The sequence below is a fragment of the Peromyscus maniculatus genome, chromosome 8 (assembly GCF_049852395.1).
Source record: "Peromyscus maniculatus bairdii isolate BWxNUB_F1_BW_parent chromosome 8, HU_Pman_BW_mat_3.1, whole genome shotgun sequence".
NCBI lineage: Eukaryota > Metazoa > Chordata > Mammalia > Rodentia > Cricetidae > Peromyscus > Peromyscus maniculatus.
The window spans coordinates 11,289,154-11,312,617 of NC_134859.1; the positions used below are offsets into that span (position 1 = coordinate 11,289,154).

A 23,464-nucleotide genomic window follows, 5' to 3' on the forward strand; every position below is an offset into this window, starting at 1 on the left:
ACCTGAGAGAAACAAAGCACTTAGGGAGTAAAGATGAGCTGAAGAAGCAAGCCCCATAGTCATCAACTCAAGGCCTTTGCTGTGTAAGACTTGCTGGTGCTCGACAGGGCTTTGGCCAGTGGGGAGGAGAGAAAAGTGCTGCCTCTTCTGGGGTGGTGGTTAGAACAGGGACGATCTAGTCGTTTAAGGCCACTCTGTTCGCTTTCTGTTTGTAGCATTAACTTTTTGAATGAAACTCGTCTTTTCACAGTTTTAACAATGAACTCTGATAATGTGGTTTTTATTTATAACTAGAGGGAGGGGTCGTAGGAGATTTACACCTTGGCATCCAGTGGGTCAGACAAGCATTTCTAAAGTTTTTTTTTTTTTTTTTTCATGGATGATTGTGTCATTACAGATGATTGTTCCTGTTTTTGTTTCAGATGGGAATGACTGGTAACACAAGTCCATTTGGACAACCCTTTAGTCAAACTGGAGGGCAGCAGATGGGAGCCACTGGAGTGAACCCCCAGTTATCCAGCAAACAGAGCATGGTCAATAGTTTGCCTGCTTTTCCTACAGATATCAAGAATACTTCAGTCACCAATGTGCCAAATATGGTAAGTTGCCCTTGGTTTTCTGTGCTTCGGGTCTTGGTGGGTGCTTTGGCATATGGATTTTATGGTGCTTACGGTGAAGAACTGTAACTGATGCCATTAGTGATAGGAACATAACTCACATGACTGAAGAGCACAATGAGCTTTACATTTTCTGTGTTGAGCTAGCAACAAGATGGATAGGGAAGATTGATTTAGCTGTTCCCCAGATTCTTTTTGTTGATGAGATCATGTATGTGAATTTACTTTTGCCAAATTCTGAGTATCACCAAGATACATAGGATGCAGGTGGTGGCTGGGCAGCCACTTCTCTTCCTTGTGTTTGTTGGTAACAGTGAGCCTTCCATACTTCCATATACTTCTACAGTAGTGATTGACAAGTCTTAGCCAAAAACTGACCATGCTTTCTAAAAAGTTGTCTTTTGGCCTTGGAAAAACTAATTTTGAACTATTAGTACAAAGAATTCCAGAGTGTTGTTTATCTTTTTTCCCCTTGTAAGATCTTCTCTAACCTTAGTGTATGTCAGAACTAAGAGAATGACAGCATTTACAGCATGCAATGCTCTGAGCTCTTGGAAAGCAAGTGTTGAGGCCTTTTCTCCTTTTAGTGTACAGTCAGAAAATGGGAACAGTGAGGCATCCTGGGAAGAGGCTATTACTGTTAACACTTGTCTTTCTTTCTTTTTTTTTTTAAGCAGTAAAACCTGCTGTTTTCAAAACCACCCATGATTTTCTGTTCTTTGTTTTTTGTTTTTTTTGAGACAGGATTTCTCTGTGTAGCGTTGTGCCTTTCCTGGAACTCACTTGGTAGCCCAGACTGGCCTAAAACTCACAGAGTTCCGCCTGGCTCTGCCTCCCGAGTGCTGGGATTAAAGGTGTGTGCCACCACCGCCCGGCTTCTGTTCTTTGTTCTTTTGATAATCCCCTCTCTTCCTTCTTTTGAGTAGCTTTGGTTGCCAGGGTTGTCCAGGGTTACGGTAGCAGTGCACTGCCTGGCCTCTCTCACGTTTTGTTCTTAGTCCTCCTGAGGAGACAGTGCCATGAACTCCAAGGCCAGCTGTCATGCCTGTACCTGCTTGGTAACCAGGCACACATTTAGACTTCATAGAGAACATTTTCTTTTTTCATGGTGCTCTACGTTTTATACACAGGGAATCCCTTACCTAATGTCTTCTTTGCTTTCCTCTTTCAATTTTTCTCTCGTTTCTTGTCCTCCCCTCTCCAGAGTGACAGAATCCCTGTACTCCAGGTCCCTCTGCCAGCCTTGGCTGCTACTTTAGAGATCTAAACTTGCTAGGTGTAGTGGCCAAGGGTTTCACAGAGGGACTAGGCAGAGGGCCTTGCCTTTTCCCTTCAGGACTCCTTTCAGCCTCTGCAGTGACCATTGTTCTATTACAGGGCCGCCTGGAACCTTGGTAATGTTTGACAGTAACCCTAGCCACTACCCATGACCCTCCCTCTGTCCTGGTTGTTTCAACTAGTATCTCCAGGCACTGACAAAAATATGTTCGTTAGGATATAGCTGTCCCTGTTGGGAACCCCTGCTTTGAAGAATGGTCAGGAGGAGCAGTAGCAGTATATTGTTTCTTTTCTGGAGTCTTGGAAGAATTTAGTCAACACTGTTTCCCTTGGCCCCCTCAAAATCACAGTAAACTAAGGAAGCATTTTTGTCTACAAAAGCCGTAGTGCTCACTCAGGGCACCTTTCTTATAAAGGCACATGGGAACTTTAATAGATGCCTTTGGGAAGTAAACTGAGTCCTTTGTCTGTACTCTTTATTCTGGTGGCACAGGGTGGGCCGTGCCATGTCAGGCCATGTGCCCATGAGCATCTGGGAACAGCCTTCAGTAGAGCATTGGAGGTGGGACTAGTAAAGGTTCAAGGCACAGGCTACATGGCATCTTTTTCAGTGTGTACTTTATGCCTGCGATGGCTTCTTGAGGGGCATCATTAACAGGTCCCATTTGATGGTGAGGAAATTGAGGTTCTGAGGGAGTCTGGCTTGTTCATGGCCATATAGTTTCCTTTTTGTGGAGTTTTTAATTATATCCAGATGTTTTAGCAGCCCTGAGTTCCTGGGAATGGCCTCCTTAGCTTATGCTTACACAGTTTGTTTGCAGTTCCTTGACTGTGTTTCTGTGATCTTTCTTGAATTTTCTCCATTGTATCTGATGTCTTAAATTGCACAGATTTTCACAGGGCAAGGAAACATTGATATGAAAAATGAGATATGCTACATTAAAAAAGGAAAATATGATGCCTTGAACTAATGACCTTCCCTTTTTGGAGGACCTGGGGGTGGGAGGATTATACTTTTAAAGAGTTGATTTATTTTGTTTTTCTATTTCTGTAATAAAGGACCAAAAGCAGCTTGAGGAGTAAAGGTTTTATTTGGTCCACACTTCCACATCACTGTCCTTTATTGAGAGAAGCCAAGACTCAAGGCAAAAACCTGGAGTCAGCAATGGAAGCAAAGCCCATGGACGAATGTTGCTGCTTGCTCAGTGTGCCTTTTAAAAATAGGACTCAGGTCCACCTGCCCAAGGGTGGCATCATCCACATTGGGCTGGACCCTCCCACATCAATCATTAATTAAGAAAATGCTCCACAGCCTGGCCTATAGGCCTCTCTTATAGAGGCATTTTCTCAACTGAAGTTCCCTTTTTTCAAAATGCCCTGAGCTGTGTCAAGCTGACAAAAACTAACCAGCACAAGAGGTAATTTTTAGGAGCTGATGGACTTTGCTTTCAAACAGTTCAGGTTAGGGGACACTGATGCCAAACAAATGAAGTTCTTCATGGGGCAACTGAAGCTTCATAGCTATGGGCAAGGGACTCTTCTCTCTTCCCACAAGGCTTCAGCATTTCTGCCTGGTGTAGAGAATAGAAAGATATGCAGTCATTTGTTTGGTTCTTTTGTTCTGTTTGCTGTGCCCTAACTGTGGGCCCAGGTTTAGGAGGAGCCCTACAGGGGACTTGTGAAGGAAGGCAAGCTTGCTCTTCAGTGGAAAACAATTAGAAAACCCCATCAGTCTGTGTACCATGAAGTAATTAAGATGGATGCAAAGACCTTCTTAGGTGGAACCGTCGGAGACGGTCTCACCAAGGAAAGGAGATTTGAAGGTGATGTCACAGAGACCCTAGGTCAGTGGTTCTCAACCTTCCTAATGCTTGACCCTTTAATACAGTTCCTCATGCTGTGGTAACCCCCAACCATAAAATTATTTTTGTTGCCACTTCCTGACTGTAATTTTGCTATTGTTGTGAACCATAATGTAAAATCTGTGTTTTCCAATGGCCTTAGGCAACCCCCTGCAAAAGGGTCATTCCACCCCCAGGTTTTTTTGTTTTGTTTGGTTTGGTTTGGTTTTTTTGAGACAGGGTTCCTCTGTGTAGTTTTGGTGTCTGTCCTGGATCTCGATCTGTAGACCAGGCTGGCCTCGAACTCACAGAGATCATAATAATTTATTTAACTTTATATGCATTGGTATGAAGGTGTCAGGTCCCTTGGAACTGGAGTTACAGACAGTTGTGAGCTGCCATGTGGGTGCTGGGAATTGAACCTGGGTCCTCTAGAAGAACAACCAGTGCTCTTAACCACCAAGCCATCTCTCCAGCCCCTCCCAGATTTTTTTCTATCACCTCCCCCCCCCCCCCCCCGCCCTAGGGTGATAGTAAGATACTGGCTTTTGTAGGAATGGTGGGAAGCCATTGCTTTTGAACAGTGACTCTTAGGAAGGTCAAGTAGTGTATGAACAAAGCTGGGGGTCAAGCAAGAATCAGCTTGGGGGTAGGGCGGAGACATGGCTCAGCAGCTAAGAGCATTGGCTTCTCTTCCTCAGTACCAGGTTTTAATTCCCAGCACCTCACAACCATCAGTAACACCAGTTCCAGGGGATCTGATGCCCTCTTCTGTCCTCCATGGGTGCAAGGCATGGCAGTGGTGCATAGACATACTTGCAGGCAAAATACCCAAACACATAAAATATATTTAAAAAGCTGGGATGAGGGTGGAGATCTTGAATGGAAGAAGGGCTGCCAGTTTGCAGGGAAATGAGCTGCAGTTTTTTAAGTCATTCAAGGCTTTTTTTCTGCTACTTTATGGAGGCTAAAGGAGCTAGTGGCCTGGATATGTTTGGTCACAGTGGGTTAGGAAGACAAGACAGGGTTGTCACTTAGGTAAATTATCTCCTGAGAAGGTGTCATGGTGGAGAATCCTCTACAGAGCTGGAAGAGGAACAGGCTTGAGGAGGGGACAAAGGTACAGGTGCAAGTGACTGGATGGCAGGCAGGGGTGGTATGTGAACAAATAGGGCAGCTGCTGACCAACTTGGAGTCAACAGCTCGCATGACACAGTGTAGTGACAACTTTATGATGTGGCCCGGGAAGAGCATCATATAGATCTCAGGCTCGGGACAAGAAGGGAAGAGAGCTGGCAAAGGGGAGTAATTCACTACTAGTGGAGAGGGGACCTGTGGACTACGGATTTGGTGTCAACTAAGTTTAAGAGAAGGGCCAAAGAGCATCATCAGAACATGAAAGCCAGCCTGAGAAGGTTCATCCTCTGCTGATGGAAACGTGGGACCTGAATGTTTGGAGACCTTGGGATCACCTCTCCGTGACCACACCCCCATCCCCCAGTGTTTTGGTGCTAGGAGCTCCAAAGTGTTAAGAGATTAGAGACCCAGGTAGAAATGTAGTAAAGTCTACTATTGAGGATATATCTAAGAGGAAATAAACATGCTCTTAAATTTTCAGGTATATCTCACTGTAGCTCTGCCTCTGTTCTTTTTTAAAAATTATTTTTATGTGCATTGATGTTTGTTTTGCCTGTGGAAGGGTGTTGGATCCCTGGAACTGGAGTTGCAGACAGTTGTGAGCTGCCATGTGGGTGCTGGTAATTGAACCTGGGTCCTCTGGAAGAGCAGTCAGTGTTCTTAACTGCTGAGCCACCCCTCCAGCCCCTGCCTCTGGTCTTTTTTATTTATAATCTCTTTCTATAGATTTTTGAGGTTTGTTAGTAATGTCTTACCCTTTGGATTCTCAGAAGCACTTTTTTATGTATTTCTCTGCAGAAATATACTTCTGAAGTCAGGATGTGTATTAGTCAAATTTAATTACAGAAAGTATGTATACTGTTATACATGATCATAAACTAATATGACTGAAGTGATTATTAAGCATGTTTATAATCTAGGACATTTTATGTGGGTCTAAAGTTTTTTTAAATTATTATAATTTATTGATAAAGGAAGGGAAATTTACTTTTCAATCTACATTTTGGTTTTGAGGTATTTGGGGGCCTTCTGAGGAGAGAGGTATGCACAAGAATAGGGTGTTGCCTTCATTTTCAAGAAAAGCACCTGATTCCTGGTGACATTCCACCTCCACCCCACCCCCCCCAAGCTTTGGATTGGGCTTGCAGCCATTTTCATAGAACAGTCTTTGAGGTGGGACTTGTCTTAGGTAGAAAATTTTTAAGAAATAGAGAAGCTGCATATCCATGGCCCAACAGGTCCCTACAGGGTTATTTTCTGAAAGGAAGTTTCTATACGTGGGTTTTTTAAATAAGAAAAATTAAAAATAACACTATAGAGACTTCAGCATTCTTAAGGATGTAATGTAGGGGATTCATCGTGTATGCTGCTTAGATTTTTTAAATTGCTCATGAGTGTGCTGTTATAATTTGTTTTGATTGTGTATTAGAATTTTGAGGTAGAGGTTTGGACAAGGCCAGGACAGCTACTGATAGACATCTGTCTCTAAATGGGAGGGAAATGTGGCTGGCCAGAGGATTTTTCAGACAGAGGAGAGTTGTAGTGCCAGCATAGCCTGGTGGATACAGTGATGCTGGCAGCATCTCAGTGCTAGGCATGGATGCTAGACTTTCTTGGACTGTGTCCTGGGCTTCAATAAGTAGTTGTGCTTCTCAGTGTGCATATCAGGGATGGGGTCTTGAGCCTTACCTGGTCCACCAGATTCAGAATCCTCCAAGAAAAAAAGGCAAGAAATCTGTTTTTGTGGTCATTCTGAAGCTTCATTGTGTTTCTTGCTTAGTTTCCCAGCTTATGGTACCTAAGCCCCTCGAATGTAATTCAGATACTTCTCAAATAGATGACCATGTAGTTCTTTCTTTTATAGTAGAGTCTGCACTTATATGTGCCCCTTTAATAGAGCTGGCCTAAAAAAGAGCACCATTGTCCACTAAAATGCTGGCCTAGTGGCCAGTTGTGCTCTGTGGAATGGGCTTGCCTTACTTTCCCCAGCTTTTGTTTGCCATGTTGGTTTTCTTTCTCTTGGGTCTGGTTCTGATGATTTGGGCCTTGGGAAGGAGCTGGCTTAGCAGGCAAGAACTGAATGGAGGCTGTGAGTACAGTTGACCTGCATCTGTGGATCCAACACCTCTCACATGGAAAATAGAGACCTCATAATTGTGCCTGTTTGTACCATGTACAAAATTTTTGACTTTATCCTCCAAACAATATGATATAACAAGGATTATTTAGCATTTTCTTTGTATCTGGTTTAAGTAATATTGAGGTGATTTGCATAATCCTGTCCAACCTGCAGCTTATGGGCCATGTGTATCTATCCCAGGACAGGCATGAATGTAGTCCAATAAGTTTTGTAGATGGCAAGATCATGTTATAGTGTCAAAAGGGCTGGGCATCTTTCTTTAGAGAATATAGGAGATGTACATAGGTATGTTCCCTTCTTACCACATGCTATTCATTGTCTGAGTGATTTTCCCCTTCTTCTAGAGAATAGCTGTGGTTGTTTTTTGTTTTTTTGTTTTTGACAGAGTCTTACTATGTACCCCACGCTGGCCTTGAACTCCTGCCTCAGGCTTCTGAGTAATGAGGTTACAGGCACGAGCCACAATGTTGGGCCCTGATAGTTGGGCCTGTGTTGGGTCCTGGAGGGAAGAAGAGCAAGCAGTATTGCAGTGTTGTCCACTGGCTCCCTGGTGTTGACTTTGAAGTAGTTTTCTGATTCTGAGTAAAGTTAGAGAGGAGATTTCCAGGAGGTTGGAGGATCGTTTGAGAAGCAAGGGTATGCATGCAGAGTTTGGGGGTGGCTGCATGCATCTGCTTGGGTCTGTGGGTCTGCGGTGGAAGAAATCTTGATCCTTTCTCCTTAATGTTTAAGACACACAATTCTTTGAAGACCTTTCCTATTCTTGAACATTTACTAGCAAATAACTTACTTTTCTAGGCGGGATGCCAGGATAAGCTTGTTTATATATAAACAAATATATATCCTTTGTTCATATCTCTGAATATGTTGTCGAGGTAGAATTGTGTTTTTCAAACTTCATCCATTCAAGATCCCTTTTTCATCCAAGAAATGCTTGTGTGACCCTGGCAATGTTGGTGTATAAAATAGGCATACAAAGCATTTCTGATAACATAAAATTATAAACTTACCTTTAGACCGTTTGTGGGTATACATATAGTCGCACCATTTATGAAAATGAATGGTAATTTGCATATGAATATGATAGATCTACTTGTGTATTTTTACATAAAATTTAAATGTCTTAATGTTTGACTCTGCAGCTTATAGAGCATCATCCTCAATGATTTTCCTAGTTGATATTTTGTTTTTATAATTGTCAGTGCTGAGAATGCTGCTTTGTCTAAATATGTACTGCAAACAGTGTAAGTGTATATGGGGACATTTTGGAAATTCAGTCCTAGTCCCAAGACAAAATTTAATTTGATAATTTTTTTAAATTGCAACTCAAGGTAGAAACTCAATTTTTAAAACCACACATTCTGATACATTGAAGTGGAGAGATGTCTCAGAGATTAAGAGCACTGGTTGCTATTCTTCAGAGGACCCTGGGTTCAGTTCCCAGTGCCCTAATGGTGGCTAACAACCACCTGTAACTAAGGTCCAGGGGATGGGACAGCCTCTCCTGACCTTCTTAGGCACCAGGCACACAAATGGTACACAGACAGGCACAACACCCATACACATAAAATAAAATATGTTCTGAACCATTACTACTGAGGAATGACAGAAGGGAAGTACTCAGTCTTTGTTTTTTGTAGTTAAACCATTATGTTTCTTAAGAACAGCAAAGTGTGCGTGTGCAGGACAAACATGCCGTCTTGAGCCTCAGGTGTTCCAGGCAATGTTGATGTTGAGTCAGCCTGATGGGCTCTGAAGTGCAAAGTGCACACATTGTGTTCAGTGCTGAGGTTACTACAGTGGGGTCATGTGATGTGACACAGTGAGCACTGCCAGACAAACGACAGGGTTGTTGCCATTTGATTTTTAAGTCATTTTTTTGGTCATTGAGTGTTCCGAAACTTTTCCTGCTGTTAAATGTTCTCGGTGTCCACACTCAGATTAAGTGGTTTCTTGTAGAGTTACCACTATGTTAGCTCAACCACTCCAGGTTGCAGAACAGACAGACAAACAAACAAAAAGCACACTGTCAAAACTGACTCCCTGCCACAACATGTAAGCGCTTATGGTCACATTTAGTGAAGCCTACCGGTGTATGAATGGGCTGTGTCCCGATGCATCTGGGCCAGTGAGTTTTGTTCACTTTTCTCAGCCTATCTGAAGAGTAATGTTGGTGATGGGTGGGGATTGAAATTACTCATCTCATCTTCTAGTACTTTTCTTTATAGACTTTTTAAACATTTTTATTCTTTGAGAATTTGATAGCAGTATATATTCTTTTTTTTTTTTTTTTTTGCATGCATGCGCGCCCGTGCACGCACACACTCACACCCACCACTTTTCCCCATAACTCCTCCCTAACTCCTCAACTTAGTGTCTTTTTATTTATTTTTTAATGATCAATCAACTCCAATTTGTGCTCCCATAGGCTTCCACTGGAGTACGTTGACTTAGCACATCCTTTAGAAAACCTGCTCTCCCAAGCCGTCAACTGTCCATAGATTTTCAATATGGGCTCATGAACCCTTTCACACCTCATGCTGGAGTGTTGACCTGCTTGATTGTGTGCAGGCAACCACGGGCTCTGAGTTTATGGTCGTAACAGTCCTGTTGTATCCAGAAGACAGTTTCACTCTAGCTCCTCCTCCTCAGCCTCTGGCCCTTAACAGTATTTCCTCCTGTCTTCCATGACGGTCCCTGAGCTTTGTGAAGGCGATATGAAATAGATGTCCTATTTGTGACTGGCCACTCCACTAACAGTCTCTGCACTTTGAACAGTTGTGATTTTTTTTGTGTGTTAACCACACTGTCTTTAAAAAAATTTGTTGCCAGGTGGTGGTGGCACACACCTTTAATCCCAGCACTCACAGGAGGCAGAGCCAGGTGGATCTCTGAGATCCAGGCCAGCCTGGGTTACAGAGTGAGTTCCAGGAAAGGCACCAAACTACACAGAGAAACCTTGTCTCGAAAAACAAACAAACAAATTTTAAAAATTGTTGATGTGTGTAGGCAGGGATGTGGGGGGGTATATATGCACATGTGTGCCGAGTCCAGAAGAGGCTGTCCTTTGTCTTCCTCTATCACTGTTAAGTCAGGATTTTTCCTGTAGCTGCCACTTGCATTTTGTTGGCTAGGCTGGAAGCCAGCAAGCCCCAGCAATTCTCCTGTCTTCATCCCCCACAGAATGGGGGTTACAGGGGTACACCAAGTGTTTGGCTTTTTGTATTGGTGCTGGGACCCAGCTCTGCTTCCCAGAGCAAGTGCTCTTAACCACTGAGCCATTTCTCTGAGCCTCCCTCCCTCCCTCCCTCCCTCCCTCCCTCTCTTTCTTTTTCTTTTTTCATATTTAATTTGTCACTGTTTTCTTTTTTCTCCTTTTTTTGGGGGTGTGTATGTGCGCGTGTGTAGGGTGTGTGCATGCATATATAGGGTGTGGTGTGTGCGTGTGCGAGTGCGCCTGTGCCTGTGCCTGTGCATGTGGAGGCCAGGGTTTAGTGGTTAGCATCCATTATCTCCTTAATCAACCCTCTCCCTTATTTATGGATTGACTCAGAGCTCACTGATTTAGGTTGGTTAGCTAGCTGGCTAGTTTTGGGAATCCCCATCTCTGCCTTCCAGTGCCTACCTAGCTTTTTGTGGGTTCTGGGTATCCAAACTCCATGCCTAACACTTGCTCCAGCAAAGCTCTTTACTACTGAGATATTCCCCAGCTCTAATTCTTTATCATTGTCTATGATTCTTCTAATTTCATTTTGCCAGTAATTTCTCTCCAAAGAGGAATGTTTTGATTATAAAAATAATGAATAATTTCTGTAAAGCACTGACACAATACATTAGTTGTAGAAAATTAGGTAAAACTAGACCCTGAAAGATCCTCTCACCATGATAGAACTATAGAACTATGATTTTTATCAAGGTTTTTCTCAGAAAAAAATACAGACACAGAGTTAATAAGGAAAAACTGAATGACTTTATAGTATTATTCTAAATACTAAGTTCTGAATATACTTTAAGTAGCTCTTTGTTAAAACTGACAAGTCTACTTTGTTATTATTTTTGCCTTAAGTAATAGTAATTTTGTGTTGTATTCTAATTTTTTGTCTATCAGAAATTTAGACAAAACTAACTGGACTTCTACTCCACCTGGCTTTGACTAGGGTTATTTGAGGTCTGTCGTATTTTTGATGGCTGCATACTATTTCAGTATAGACCTGTGACATTATTTATTTAGGTCATCTTTTATAGGCATTTACATTTTTCATTAATCGAGGTGATACTTAACCTTGTGTATACATTGTAGCACATCTTTGTCCAGTTACTTCCTTAGCAGTGGCTTAAAAGAGGTGATTTTGGACTGATCAGTCATAAAGCACATACTTAGCATTCATGAGGCCCTGGGTTTAATACCTAGTGCCACTAAGAAGAAAAGAAAGGAAGAGAGGGAGGGGGAAATGAAATGCAGTTGGTGATGCACCTTCATATAATTTCAGTATTCTAGAGGCAGACTCAAGAGACAGCCTGAGTTACAGACAGACATTGTCTCAACCTCTACCCCACAACCAGAAGCCGTACACATGTTTCTTTTGATAGAGGTTCTTTTCCAAGTCTGGAAGTTTATCTTTTTTTTTTTTTTTTTTTTTTTGGTTTTTCGAGACAGGGTTTCTCTGTGTAGCTTTGCGCCTTTCCTGGAACTCACTTGGTAGCCCAGGCTGGCCTCGAACTCACAGAGATCCACCTGGCTCTGCCTCCCGAGTGCTGGGATTAAAGGCGTGCGCCACCACCGCCCGGCCTGGAAGTTTATCTTTTAAACATTACTCTAAGCTGTATTTTTACCAGAACACTTGAGAGTACTTTTCTTACATACCCCCAGCAACCGTGGTGGTTGTTTTCTTGTATTGTCTGTACTGAAGGTAAAAAGCATCTGTTTTATTTTGACAACTTTGATCAGTGAAGTAAAGTTTTAGAAACAGATTATTGAGCTGGGGGCATGGTGACATACAGCATACAGCATTTGGAATGTGGAGGGCAGGATTAGCCCAGCCTAGACTACCGGAGACCCTGTTTCAAAACAACAAAACTAATCAAACAAAAATCAAGCTTTTATTAAGATGTAATTCATGTATTATGTACTTATTTTCTTATAAAGTGCTCAGATCAGTGGCTTTGTGTAACCGTGGCCTTGGTCAATTTGGGACATTTTCACCATCCCAAAAGGAAACCCTATACCATTAGCAGCTACTCTTCAATTCTCCGGAATCCTCAGTTCTAGCTAATCCCAGATCTATGTTCTGCTCCTATTCATTCATAAAACAGAAATGGAATATACAGTGTATGTATGGTTTTTTTATGCCTGGCTTCTTTCACAGAGTTAAGGTTTTCAAAGTTTATTGTAGCATGTGTCATTTTTTTAATGGTGAGAAAAATATTCCAGTTTGTATAGACCACATTTTATTCTTCCCTTGATGAACACTTGGGGTGTTTGTGTTTCTGGCTGTTATAAATAATGCTCCTGTGAACTTTTTTTAAACATGTTTGTGTATGAACATGTCCTTTTAATTATCTTGGATATGTGCCCAGGAGTGCAGTTACAGAGTGATGTACTGTTGTTGTGTTGAGGAACTGCCAGACGGTTTCCCAGCATCTTAGGTTCTTTCCAGTGATGTGTGTCCGGTTCTTCCATGTCCTCCTCTACTGGACCACTGCTGTTGTTTAGAATCTGTAGTCTCATTTATAGCTATCTTGGTGGGTTGAAAGCTATACTCTGACTTTGATTTATATTTCTTTCTCTCTCTTCTCCCTCCCTCCCTCCCTCCCTCCCTCCCTCCCTCCCTCCCTCCCTCCCTCCCTCCCTCCCTCCCTCCCTCCCTCCCTCTCTCTGGAGACAAGGTCTCTGGAACTCACTATGTAGACCAGGCTGACCTCAAACTCACAGAGATCCCACCTACCTCTGCCTCCCAAGTGTTGGGATTAAAGATGTGCAACACCATGCCCAGTTTGATTGACATTTTTGTATAACTAGTGATGCTTAATGTCTGTATTGGCCATTTATATTTGTTTTGGGTTTTTTTGGGGGGCGGGGGGAGAAATATATAGTCAGATCCTTTTCACATTTTAAAGACTGGATTGTAAGAGTTTATTATTATTATTTTTTTTTAAATGTTTCAGATCCCAGCTGGGTATTAGATCTGTGATTTACAGCTAGTTTTCTTCCATTCTTTTGGGGGTTTGTTGTTGTTTGTTTGTTTTGTTTTGTTTTTTGATTTTGGGTCTTTCCAATGTATCCTTGGCTAGCCTCCAACTCACAAAGATCCACCTACCTGCCTTTGCCTCCCGTGTGCTGGGATTAAAGGCTTGCGCCACCACTGTCCGGCTTAATTTCCTCCATTTTTTAGGCTGAGTTTTATTTTATTTTTGTTTTGTTTTACTTTATTTTTCTTCTTTTCATGTGTATGCATGTGTAGTGTGTGTGCATGTTTATATGCATGCATCTATTTCAGGTGTGTACTTGTGTGTGCACGTGTACATGCATATCTTTGCTCATGCCCATGGAAGACTGAGGCTGATATAAGTAGGGGAATCATCTTTGAGCTCTCTCTACCTTATTCTTTTTGAGGCAGGGTTTTTCAGTCAAACATATAGCCCATCAATATGGCTAGTATTTTAGCCAGTTTGCACTGGGGGTTCCTTGTCTCTCTGCCTTCTGAGGCAGGAATTACAGTGAGTTGCCACAGCCACCCAGCATTGTATGCTGAGTGTCTAAACTCAGTCCTCTGCTGTGTGGCAAGTGCTTTAAATGGAATGCCGTGTTTCTAGCCCCAGCCCTCCTTAGTATTTGAGACAGTGTCTTATTCTGCTGCTCAGGCTACCCTGAAACTTGCTTTATAACCCAGGCCATCATTGACCTTACTGTACTCTTTTTGCCTCAGCCTCTTGAGCACTGGGATTACAGATGTAAGCCACTATGCTCAAATGAAGAAGGCATTCTTATTTCAATATTCAAAAAAAAATTTTCTAGTTTATTCTCCCCCCCTTAAAAAACCTACTTTATCCCATGTGTAGTTAAGTTTTTTAATTGTGGGAACATAGGGGTCAAAAGTTGTCCTCCCACCCTCAACTTGGACCCTCTCCTTTATCTTAAACTACCCTGTGCACCTAAGTCTCCTTCCACACTTTGCAAAGTCTATAGACAGGGCTAGAGAGACAGCTCACGGTGAAGATGGCACACACACACTGCTCCTGGAGAGGACCTGAGGTCAGTTCCCAGCACCCACATGGCCGCTCTCAACCTCCTGTAACTCCAGCTCCAAGGCTCTAACACCCTCTTCTGGTTTCCATGGGCACTGCACTCATGTGCACCTAGCCTTTCTCCACATAAGTAAAAAGAAAGAATTAAAAATCTATAGCTAGAATATTTCTCAGTATGTGACTTTGTAGTTCCCTCTTCCCCCTTTTTGAGACAGGTCACTGACGCTGGCTGGCCTGAACTTGCTGTGTAGACCAGGCCATATTCTTTTCTTTTCTTTCTTTCTTTCTTTTACTTTTCTTCTTCTTTTGATTTTTTTTTTAAAATTTATCTGTGTAGCCCTGGCTGCCCTGGAACTGGTTCTATAGACTAGGCTGGCCTGGAACTCAGAGATCCACCTGCCTTTGCTTCGCAAATGCTAGGATTAAAGGTGTGAATCACCACACCTAGCTCCCTTTTATTTTTTGAAATAAAAAATTAAAAATATATGAGTGTTTCACCTGCATGTATGTATGTGTGTGCCTGGATCCCCTGGGATTAGAGTTAGACAGCTGAGCAGGCATATGGGTGCTAGAACTCAACTCCCATCCTCTAGAAGAACAACAGTCAGTGCTAGTGGCTGTCCAGCCACTTCTCTGGTGCCCTCCTCCCATTTTTAACTTTTTCAAATTTTTTCTAAGCTATTGTGAAAATTGTATAAAATGTGTGGATTACTTTTGACAAACAACACTTGGTTTTGTGCCATATTCTTCTTAAAATTTTATTTGTGTGTGGGGGGTGCAGTTGCATGCAGGTTTGTTCATACTATCTCGTGATGCATGTGTGGAGGTCAGAAGGCAACTCTTGGAAGTTGGTTCTCTCCACTTGAACTCAGGTACTTGAACTTAAGACAGATCTCTTCCCCCACTGACCCATCTTGCCAGCCCTGTTTTGTGCTTTAAAGGGATGGTCCTGTCTAAGCACTTTCCCTTTGTTCTTGGTGCCTTCCTGGGCAGTAGGGACTAGATAGGATATGGAAGTTGAAAGAGACTCTGAAGAATGCTTCTGACAGATCCTAGGCCCACTGAAGCCCTCTGTTGCTCATTAAACACCATCCTGGGAGAGGCAATTAAATCTGCCCCTCAGTTCCTGGGAGCTTTGTAAAAATTGGACCATCCATTGGTGGGGAGGTGGCTCAGTAAAGTGCCTACATACGTACTTGAGTTTAGATCCCAAGGACCCACATTTGAAAAAGCTGTGTTTAGCCCCAGTGCTGGTGGAGCATCCCTGGAATTCACTGGCCAGGCAGTCTACCTAAAACCACAACCACAGCTTCAGATTTGGTGAAAAATGGGGTCTCATTAGATAAGGTAGAAGCCATGCCAACCTGGCTTCCCTACACACATATGAACACATGCACACTTAATTTTTATAATTTTTTCTTAATTGTGAATACATAGTTAGGGTTCTTTTAAAAATATTTTTAATTGGGGCTGGAGAGATGACTTGGTGGTTAAGAGCACTTGTTCTTTCAGAGGATGCAGATTTGATTTGTAGCACCACACAGTAGTTCACGGATGCGCTCTTCTGACCTTTGTAGATACCAAATGTGCATGCACATGGTGCAGACAGACATGCAGGCAGAATACTCACATGTAAAATGAATAAATCTAATAAAAAATGTATGTTTGTTATGTTTATATATATGGAGGTCAGGACAACTTGTATGTTGGTTCTCTCCTCCCAACATGTGGATACTGGGGATCTAAGGCGGGCCATCAGGCTTGACAACAAGTACCTTTACCACTGAGCTATCTCACCAGTTCTGATGATTCTTATATTAAAATAGAGAAGGTAAATGAGTGACTCAAATTGGAAATACCAGAATATTTTAAAAAGGATCAGAAATCTGTGGGTGTTACAGTGTGTATTATAGACGTTTTATTTTTCTTTTTTGGTAAATTTGTATATGTGTGTGAAGAGTGTTGGCAATTTGTAAAAAATAAGACCCCACAGGCCTCTTTCCACTTTCCCTGTAGTTAAGAGTTACCACAGGCAGACTTATTTCAGACAGATGAAGACATACCAACTCAGTTTCTGTAGTTTGTAGCAGATTGCCAAATACTTCTTGAAAAAAAATATTACGAGTGGCCGGGTGTGTTGCACACACCTTTAATCCCAGCACTTGGGAGGCAAAGGCAGGTGGATCTCTGAGTTCCAGGACAGCCAGGGCTATACAGAGAAACCCTGTATCAAAAAAAAAAAAAATCAAAAACCGAAAAGAATGAGTGGAAATTTTAATGAAAGACAAGGTATTTCTTTTCTTAAATAAGAAAGCTTTAAAAACATACTCAATGTGTTTCCAGTACGTGTATCATACCTTTCTAAAGGCAGTGACCTTAGTGAAATCAAACTGCATGTGTTATTCTCTGAGTGTGCTACAATGAAATGTAAACAATGCAGTGTGGTACGGAGATACACCCATCAAACGAAAGTTAGCTCTGATCTTAGCTCTGTGCTGCAGTTCACCAAGGCAGTCTTTTCCATTAGAATGAACCATATGAAATCGCCAACTTTTCACTCCTTGGGACCTATATACGCAGCAGCGTCCTGTGGGGCAGCTGCCCCATGGCTTTCCACTGATGGCTCTTATGGGGGTGGATTGAGTTTGTGTTGCTGCAATCTAGAGCAGGTGTCATTTTTGTTGTTGTTGTCATTGGATGATAATTGTATTCTAGTGAACTTGAATTAGCTTTACATCTGAGTTAAGCTGGTTTTTGTGTTTGGTGGAATAAAGAGAAATATACCAGTTCTTTTGGCCATCTTGTCCATGAGCTTTCCTAATAATTAGAGTGAATCAAAACTCAAAAAATTTAATAAGATATTTTGTTACTTTTGTTTTATTTTAGTCCCAGTTGCAAACATCAGTGGGAATTGTACCCACACAAGCAATTGCAACAGGCCCCACAGCAGACCCTGAAAAGCGCAAACTGATACAGCAGCAGCTGGTTCTACTGCTTCATGCCCACAAATGTCAGAGACGAGAGCAAGCAAATGGAGAGGTTCGGGCCTGCTCTCTCCCACACTGTCGAACCATGAAAAATGTTTTGAATCACATGACGCATTGTCAGGCTGGGAAAGCCTGCCAAGGTAAGTGCCCTTTTCTAAACCTAGTGGCTGTTGTTAGGGTAGAATTTGCCTTTATTATTTTCAGCAATTTTGGTGGTTGGAAGCCTGCATGGCAAAGGTGCTGGCCTCCTTTTGGTGTGACCCAGAGTATGTTGTTCCCACAGTCCCCACATCTGACTGAAAGCTCACCTGCTGAGGAGGCAGGTGATTCGGTGTTCTGATGCTCTGAGCTGCTCCTGCATAAGGCTGTGCCCTGAGTTTGTTCTTTTTCTTCTTCCTTTCATGAAGGACTTCTCTGTCACTTCTTGAGGACTCTTTGTCAATGTCTATGTTGTTGTGTGGGGCAGTAATACACATAGGCAGGCACACAACTTCCCCTGTACCCCCAGCATCTGTCTTGTGGTTGTTTCATGGATTCAGGCTATCAGTGGCCCACTGCCTTGCTCCTCTGCCCTCTCTCTTGAGGCTGCTCTGATGACATCCAAGTCATCATCCCTGGGAGCGGGGAAATCAGGCACATGCATCTTGTGCTCTCCTTTTTTTTTTTTTAATTTATTTATTTTTTGCCATGCACCTCAGTTTCACTGAAGGAAGTGTTTCCTGGTAACCACTGTGCTTTCTTGTAATCTTTCTTCTCTTGCTTCTTGTGTTCATAAACTTTGGGGGGAAATAGCTCCCTGGTCTCCCTCTATCCCATGGTGCCATTTCGGATCCCTGGAATAACCCTGATCATGATAGAAACACAGAACAGGGGAAGGTTAGACTTCAGAACATGAAGACTGGAAATATTCAGGGTCAATTACTCTCTCTAAGTACTTTACAAAAGTACTGTATTTCTTTCAGAATTTCTACAGACTTCTCATTGGCTTCTCTATCTACGTTTCTTCAGTGGTAGTTCTTAGCTGGTTTCATCCTTAAATATAATTTAATGTTTTTATTTTTAATAGTGGCATTGTAGAACTCTGTTCTGCCTTTCATTGTAGATGCTCAGTATTTCAGAGGTTGATAGCTTTTGTTCTGTTTTGTGGGCGGAACCTTAATCACCCATCATTCATAACATTGCTTCTATGGGAAGTTTTTGGCTGGAATTACTGACAGTCAACTTACAAACTTTTTGGACAGCCTGTTTGTAAGTTAAGGACTGCCTGTACTGTATTATGGTTACACTTGTTACCATTTTTTTTAATGGAATCTGGCATTATAATATAGGTGTAATTGAAGTGTGACGATTTGGATAGAAAAATAACATCTCGTTGTTTTTCTGGTCATAGTTGCCCATTGTGCATCTTCACGACAAATCATCTCTCATTGGAAGAACTGCACACGACATGACTGTCCTGTTTGCCTCCCTTTGAAAAATGCCAGTGACAAGCGAAACCAACAAAGTAAGTGAGCACGGGGGCAGAGAAGCTTGGAGATGAGAATAGAAACTGTTCTTAAGAGAATGCTGAGAGTAGGTAGGTAGTGGGCAAGAGTCACCAGCACAACGTGCTGGGTGAGGTAGGCCTAACAGTGACTGAGGTGCAGCCAAGCTCAGAGGGCAGATGGGCTTTCACTGAACTTTATGAGGAGCCATGGCCATCCTGGGCTTTCATTTACCTCCACCATCCTGCACACATGCGCTTGAAGGAGTGCGAACCAGCAAGGCCCCTTCCATCAATAGCTGTCAGGAAGATTTGGTATTTTCTGACAGATACTTAGTATGAAGAGTGGAATGTCAGGTCACCTACTGTGAGTAACATCATGGGGGCAATAGAGGGGCACCTTTTCTGTGAAGACCCTTTTAGGTTGTACCAGGGTTAAGAGCCTGGTAAGGGTTTGCTTATGCAGTTCCCATACCAGCTGATATAACAATTTATTGAGCTTTAGACTGGGAATCTCAGCCTCAGGGTTGACACATCCTGCTCATCCCCATCATTTTGTTGTCTTCTGAATCATCTGTGTAGTCCTTGATGTGACCAGTTCTGTACTGGCTGCTCTTTACTGCAGGTGGCCCCTGGGTCCCTGCTCTTTTCAAGCCCCTGGGTCTCTGCTCTTTTTAGGCATCAGAGCATTAAGGGAAGGACATGAACACTTTTCCCCAGTTTTAAAACTTTTTGCTGTCATTTCAGAGGCAAAATTGTGGTCTTTGGATATGTTCCCCATTTGGATATTTAGGAAGTTCCCTTGGGTCCGTGTCATCCTCTAGTTGGAGGCATGCCTCCTCTAGTGATCTTTCAGGATGGCACAGTCTTTCTCATCTTTCACCATCTCTACTCCTCCCTGATGTTCTAAGTGTTCCTCACTTAGAGCATCTTCTTGAACATCTTCACAGGTTCCCCTTCTGCCTGGTGAACATGTGCTGCTTTCTTCCTGGCTGGCTGTACATGGCAAATCACTCTAATCTAAGAGTGCCATGGAGTGGAGTGCCATTGCTGGCTGTTTGATCTCCTCTTATGACTCCAACTTTCCTTCCTGTAAGCTGACTCACACTGCACAGCATGCTTCATTAAAAAAAAGGGGGTGGGGCGGGGGGAGTTGGGGCTTGGGGCTTGTTATCTTCTTCCCCTACAGAGGCACCACAATTAAGTTTCTTTGAATCAGTTAAATGGTTCTTTGAGTGTGTATGTGTTGGGAGTGCGTGCTTGTGTGTGTGTGTATGAGTGTGGGCACTCACTTGCCACAGCTTGTGGTATAGGTCAGAGAACAACCTTGGATGTTGGTCCTTACTTACCTTCCAGTTCGTTTTGAGACAAGGTCTCTGTTTTTATATGTGCTATGCAGGCTAGGTGGCCTGTGAGCATCTAGGGTTCTTCCTACCTCTGCTTCCCATTTTTGCAATAGGAGCACTGGGATTCCAGGCCTGCTACCATGCCTGGCTTTACATGGCCTCTGGGAAGTTGAACACAGGTCTTCACACTTGGATGGCAAGTGCTTTCGCCACTAGCCATCTTCTTAACCCCTGGATTTTTAATACACAGTTTTCTTGGGCATCTCTTATATAAAATGAAGTTCTGAGATACTGGGTCTTAACCTATATATTGGGGATAACAGATGTAGTGAAATAAAGTCTGTTCTTATTCAGCTTTCTGTAAACCCTCCACTCCCCAGTGGTAGTGGTGAAATTTCTTGTGCCTTAGGATACATCTTAGAAATGGGCTCTTGATGTGCCAAAAAATCCATTGCTGAGTTTGTATTTCTATGATATTAATTCCATGATTTCATTCTTAACTTTTAATTTAGAGGCATGACTTATATGGGATCTTTTGAGCTTAATATGTACACATTGGTATGAAAATTGTAAACCTTTGTGATTTTCTCTTTTTAAGAAATACTTATGTGGTTTTTGTTCAAGAGGAGGAGAAAAGAAAAGAAATGTGTGGTTTGTTTTTCTTAACATCCTTATAACTGTCTAAGTGTGAAAATTGATTCAGTGCATGCTTTCTTAAGTGGTAAACCACAGATTTTTCTACTAGTCATAACGTGAGGTGTTACCAGGGGGGATTGATGATAAAAAGTCACAGAGAGACTTGAGATAGTCTCTGTACAAAGTTTTGGTATTTTTAATGGGGGGAAGGGGAAATAAAAGCACTTTGTAAAGAATTAAATGCTTTTTAAATTTTTAATTATTGTATGTTTGTGTGCCCATGTGTCTGCAGGTGCTTTTGCTTATGTGTGAGCCAGAGGACATCTGGTGTCTTCCTGTAAATCACTCTCTACCTTGGCTTGTTTTCTTTTTCTTTTTTGAGGTAGTCTCTCACTGAACCTGGATCTCATGGTTTTGGCTAGAGTAATTAGGCAGGGAACTCCTGGAATCTGTCTGTCTTTGCCTCCTCAGCACTGGGGTCATGGGAACAGCACCACCACAACTGGCTGTTTTTATGTGAGTGTTGGGGATCTGAACTCAGCTCCTCGTGATTGAGCAACACTTCTCCTGCTGAGCCATTTCTCTAGACCAAATGCTTCTGAAGTTACATCTCAGTAACTTAAGAAGCTCTCTGTTGAGTGCTGTTTTGAGTGCTGTCTGTTGGCTCTATACTTGTAGATGTGTGAATATAGAATTGTTTCATGTCATCAGTGGAAATGTTTTGTCAGTGTCCTTCTCAAAAAATTGTGTTTGTGGTGTATGGATCTTAGTTTAGGAACTAGAGAAAAATGTGAACCCAACCCCTTAGTAGCTTAAGGTTGAGCTCTAGAGAGTGAGCTATACATTAAAATTAGTGTGGTTGGGCATTCTAGTACTCTGGAAGCTGAGGCAGGAGGATTATGTATTCTGGGCCATCTGAGAGTATATTGCTAGACCATATTCCCTCACAAAAATAACAACAAAAAACCCCACCATTGTTGAGTTAATTTGTGCTTGTTTGATATTAATTCAGTGAGTAATGAGCTTCAGTTTCACCCTTCACTTTTAATTTAGGGGAGTAGCTTTTCTGGGATTTTTCGAGTTTACTGCTCTGTCATATTTTTTAAAAGTGGTAATGGTCTCTCTTAAAGAACCAAGTATAGGCATGAAGTACTCTGTGTAGTCCTTATGGGGAGAATCAGAATATGCCGAGACTACTTCAGAGAGCAGAGTGGTGTTCATGGCAGGCTCAACAAAATTACAGTGGAAGAACATCCTAGATGGCAGTAATGAGCCGATACAGCATGGAGCCTGTCTAGGAAGGAAGCTGGTTGGAATAAGAATGACTCCCATAGCCTCATATATTTGAATGCTGAGTCATCAGGGAGTAGCACTATTTGAAAAGATTAGGAGGTGTGGCTTTGTTGGGGGAAGTATGTCACTGGGGGTGGGCTTTGAGGTCTGGAGCCAGGCTCAGTGTCTCTTCCTGCTGCCTGCACATCCAGATGTGGAACTCTCAGCTACTTGTGCCTGCGTGCTACCATGCTCCCTGCAATGTTGATAACTGGACTAAACCTCTGAAACTGTAAGGAAGCCTCCATTTAAATACTTTCCTTTATAAGAGTTACTGTGGTCATGGTGTCTCTTCACAGCAGTAGAACAGTGAATTAGACACTGGGCTTAGAGGTACCTGTGCCGGCAGCTCAGGTACGGCTATGCAAGTTTCTAACGACCATAGGGCCATGCTGAGGCTCACTCTGGAGTTACCACAAGGTATGCCAAAGCTCTACCTTCTGAACACATGCCTTATACAAATACTGACCAGTGCCCTCTCCTTGGTAGACACGCTTTCCACACTCTCAGACTGCTGTGATTTATGTCTCTACTGACAGATCTTGGAGAATTACCTAAGGCACTAACATGTTGCTTGAAATGAAACCCATATTGTTTGTTGCTTTGGGGCCTATTTGATTTTTCTGTTTTATAAAATAATAATAATAATGAGTTACCTGCCCATCAGAAATAGTTGTTCACTTACTAGAGCTTTTCAGTCATCAGTCCTGGCATCTGACCTCCAGTAGATTCTATGTGACATGTGCTTGAGTCCCCATGTTGGAACCCACGAGTCTCTTGTTACAGTTAAATATGCAGACATGCTGCATAGTTGCTTCCTTCCGGGTTGCTTGTTAAAAATATGGAAATTGGGCCCCCTTGTAGGCTTCATGTATTAGAATCTGTATTTTTTGTTTTGTTTTGTTTTTTTGAGACAGGGTTTCTCTGTGCAGTTTTGGTTCCTGTCCTGGATCTTGCTCTGTAGACCAGGCTGGCTTCGAACTCACAGAGATCTGCCTGGCTCTGCCTCCTGAGTGCTGTGATTAAAGGCATGAGCCACCAATGCCTGGCTAGAATCTGTATTTTTTTTTTTTTAACAAATTCCCAGTATTTGGTCTGTACATTAAAATCTGGGATGTGGCTGTTTGGGATATCTACAAAGGTCAGGTCTGTATCAGAGCTGTAGGGGAAGATAGAAATATTCTCCAAGAAAGACCCTATCTTCTCCACCTAAACCCACAGGGATTTAGACATGTGCTTTAGGACAGCCCCAGCCCCAGACTTGGACTGAGCCACAGAACGACAATCCTCAGTGATGATGACAGCAGTCTCCTCGCTTGTTGCTCCAGTGTCCTCATCTCCTTGGCCCTTACTTCTTGGGGTGGCTCTTTGTCCCATTTTTAGGCACATATTGGATTGCTAGAAACACTTGTTGTTGTTGTT

The 23,464-nt window shown here is 42.5% G+C and overlaps 1 protein-coding gene across 4 annotated transcripts in view; it reads left to right on the plus strand.

Annotated features, from left to right (window-relative positions):
• The window catches only part of Crebbp (CREB binding lysine acetyltransferase), a 143,002-nt gene that overhangs the window by 66,418 nt on the left and 53,120 nt on the right, over positions 1–23,464 (plus strand). For 2 of the 4 annotated variants that reach the window (XM_006984701.4, XM_016003227.3), the window contains exons 3-5: positions 423–599; positions 17,145–17,385; positions 18,636–18,749. In XM_006984701.4, the coding sequence (XP_006984763.1) occupies positions 423–599; positions 17,145–17,385; positions 18,636–18,749 (532 nt within the window). The remainder of the gene's footprint in view (positions 1–422; positions 600–17,144; positions 17,386–18,635; positions 18,750–23,464) is intronic. The other 2 variants (XM_016003228.3, XM_016003229.3) reach the window with 1 other exon arrangement.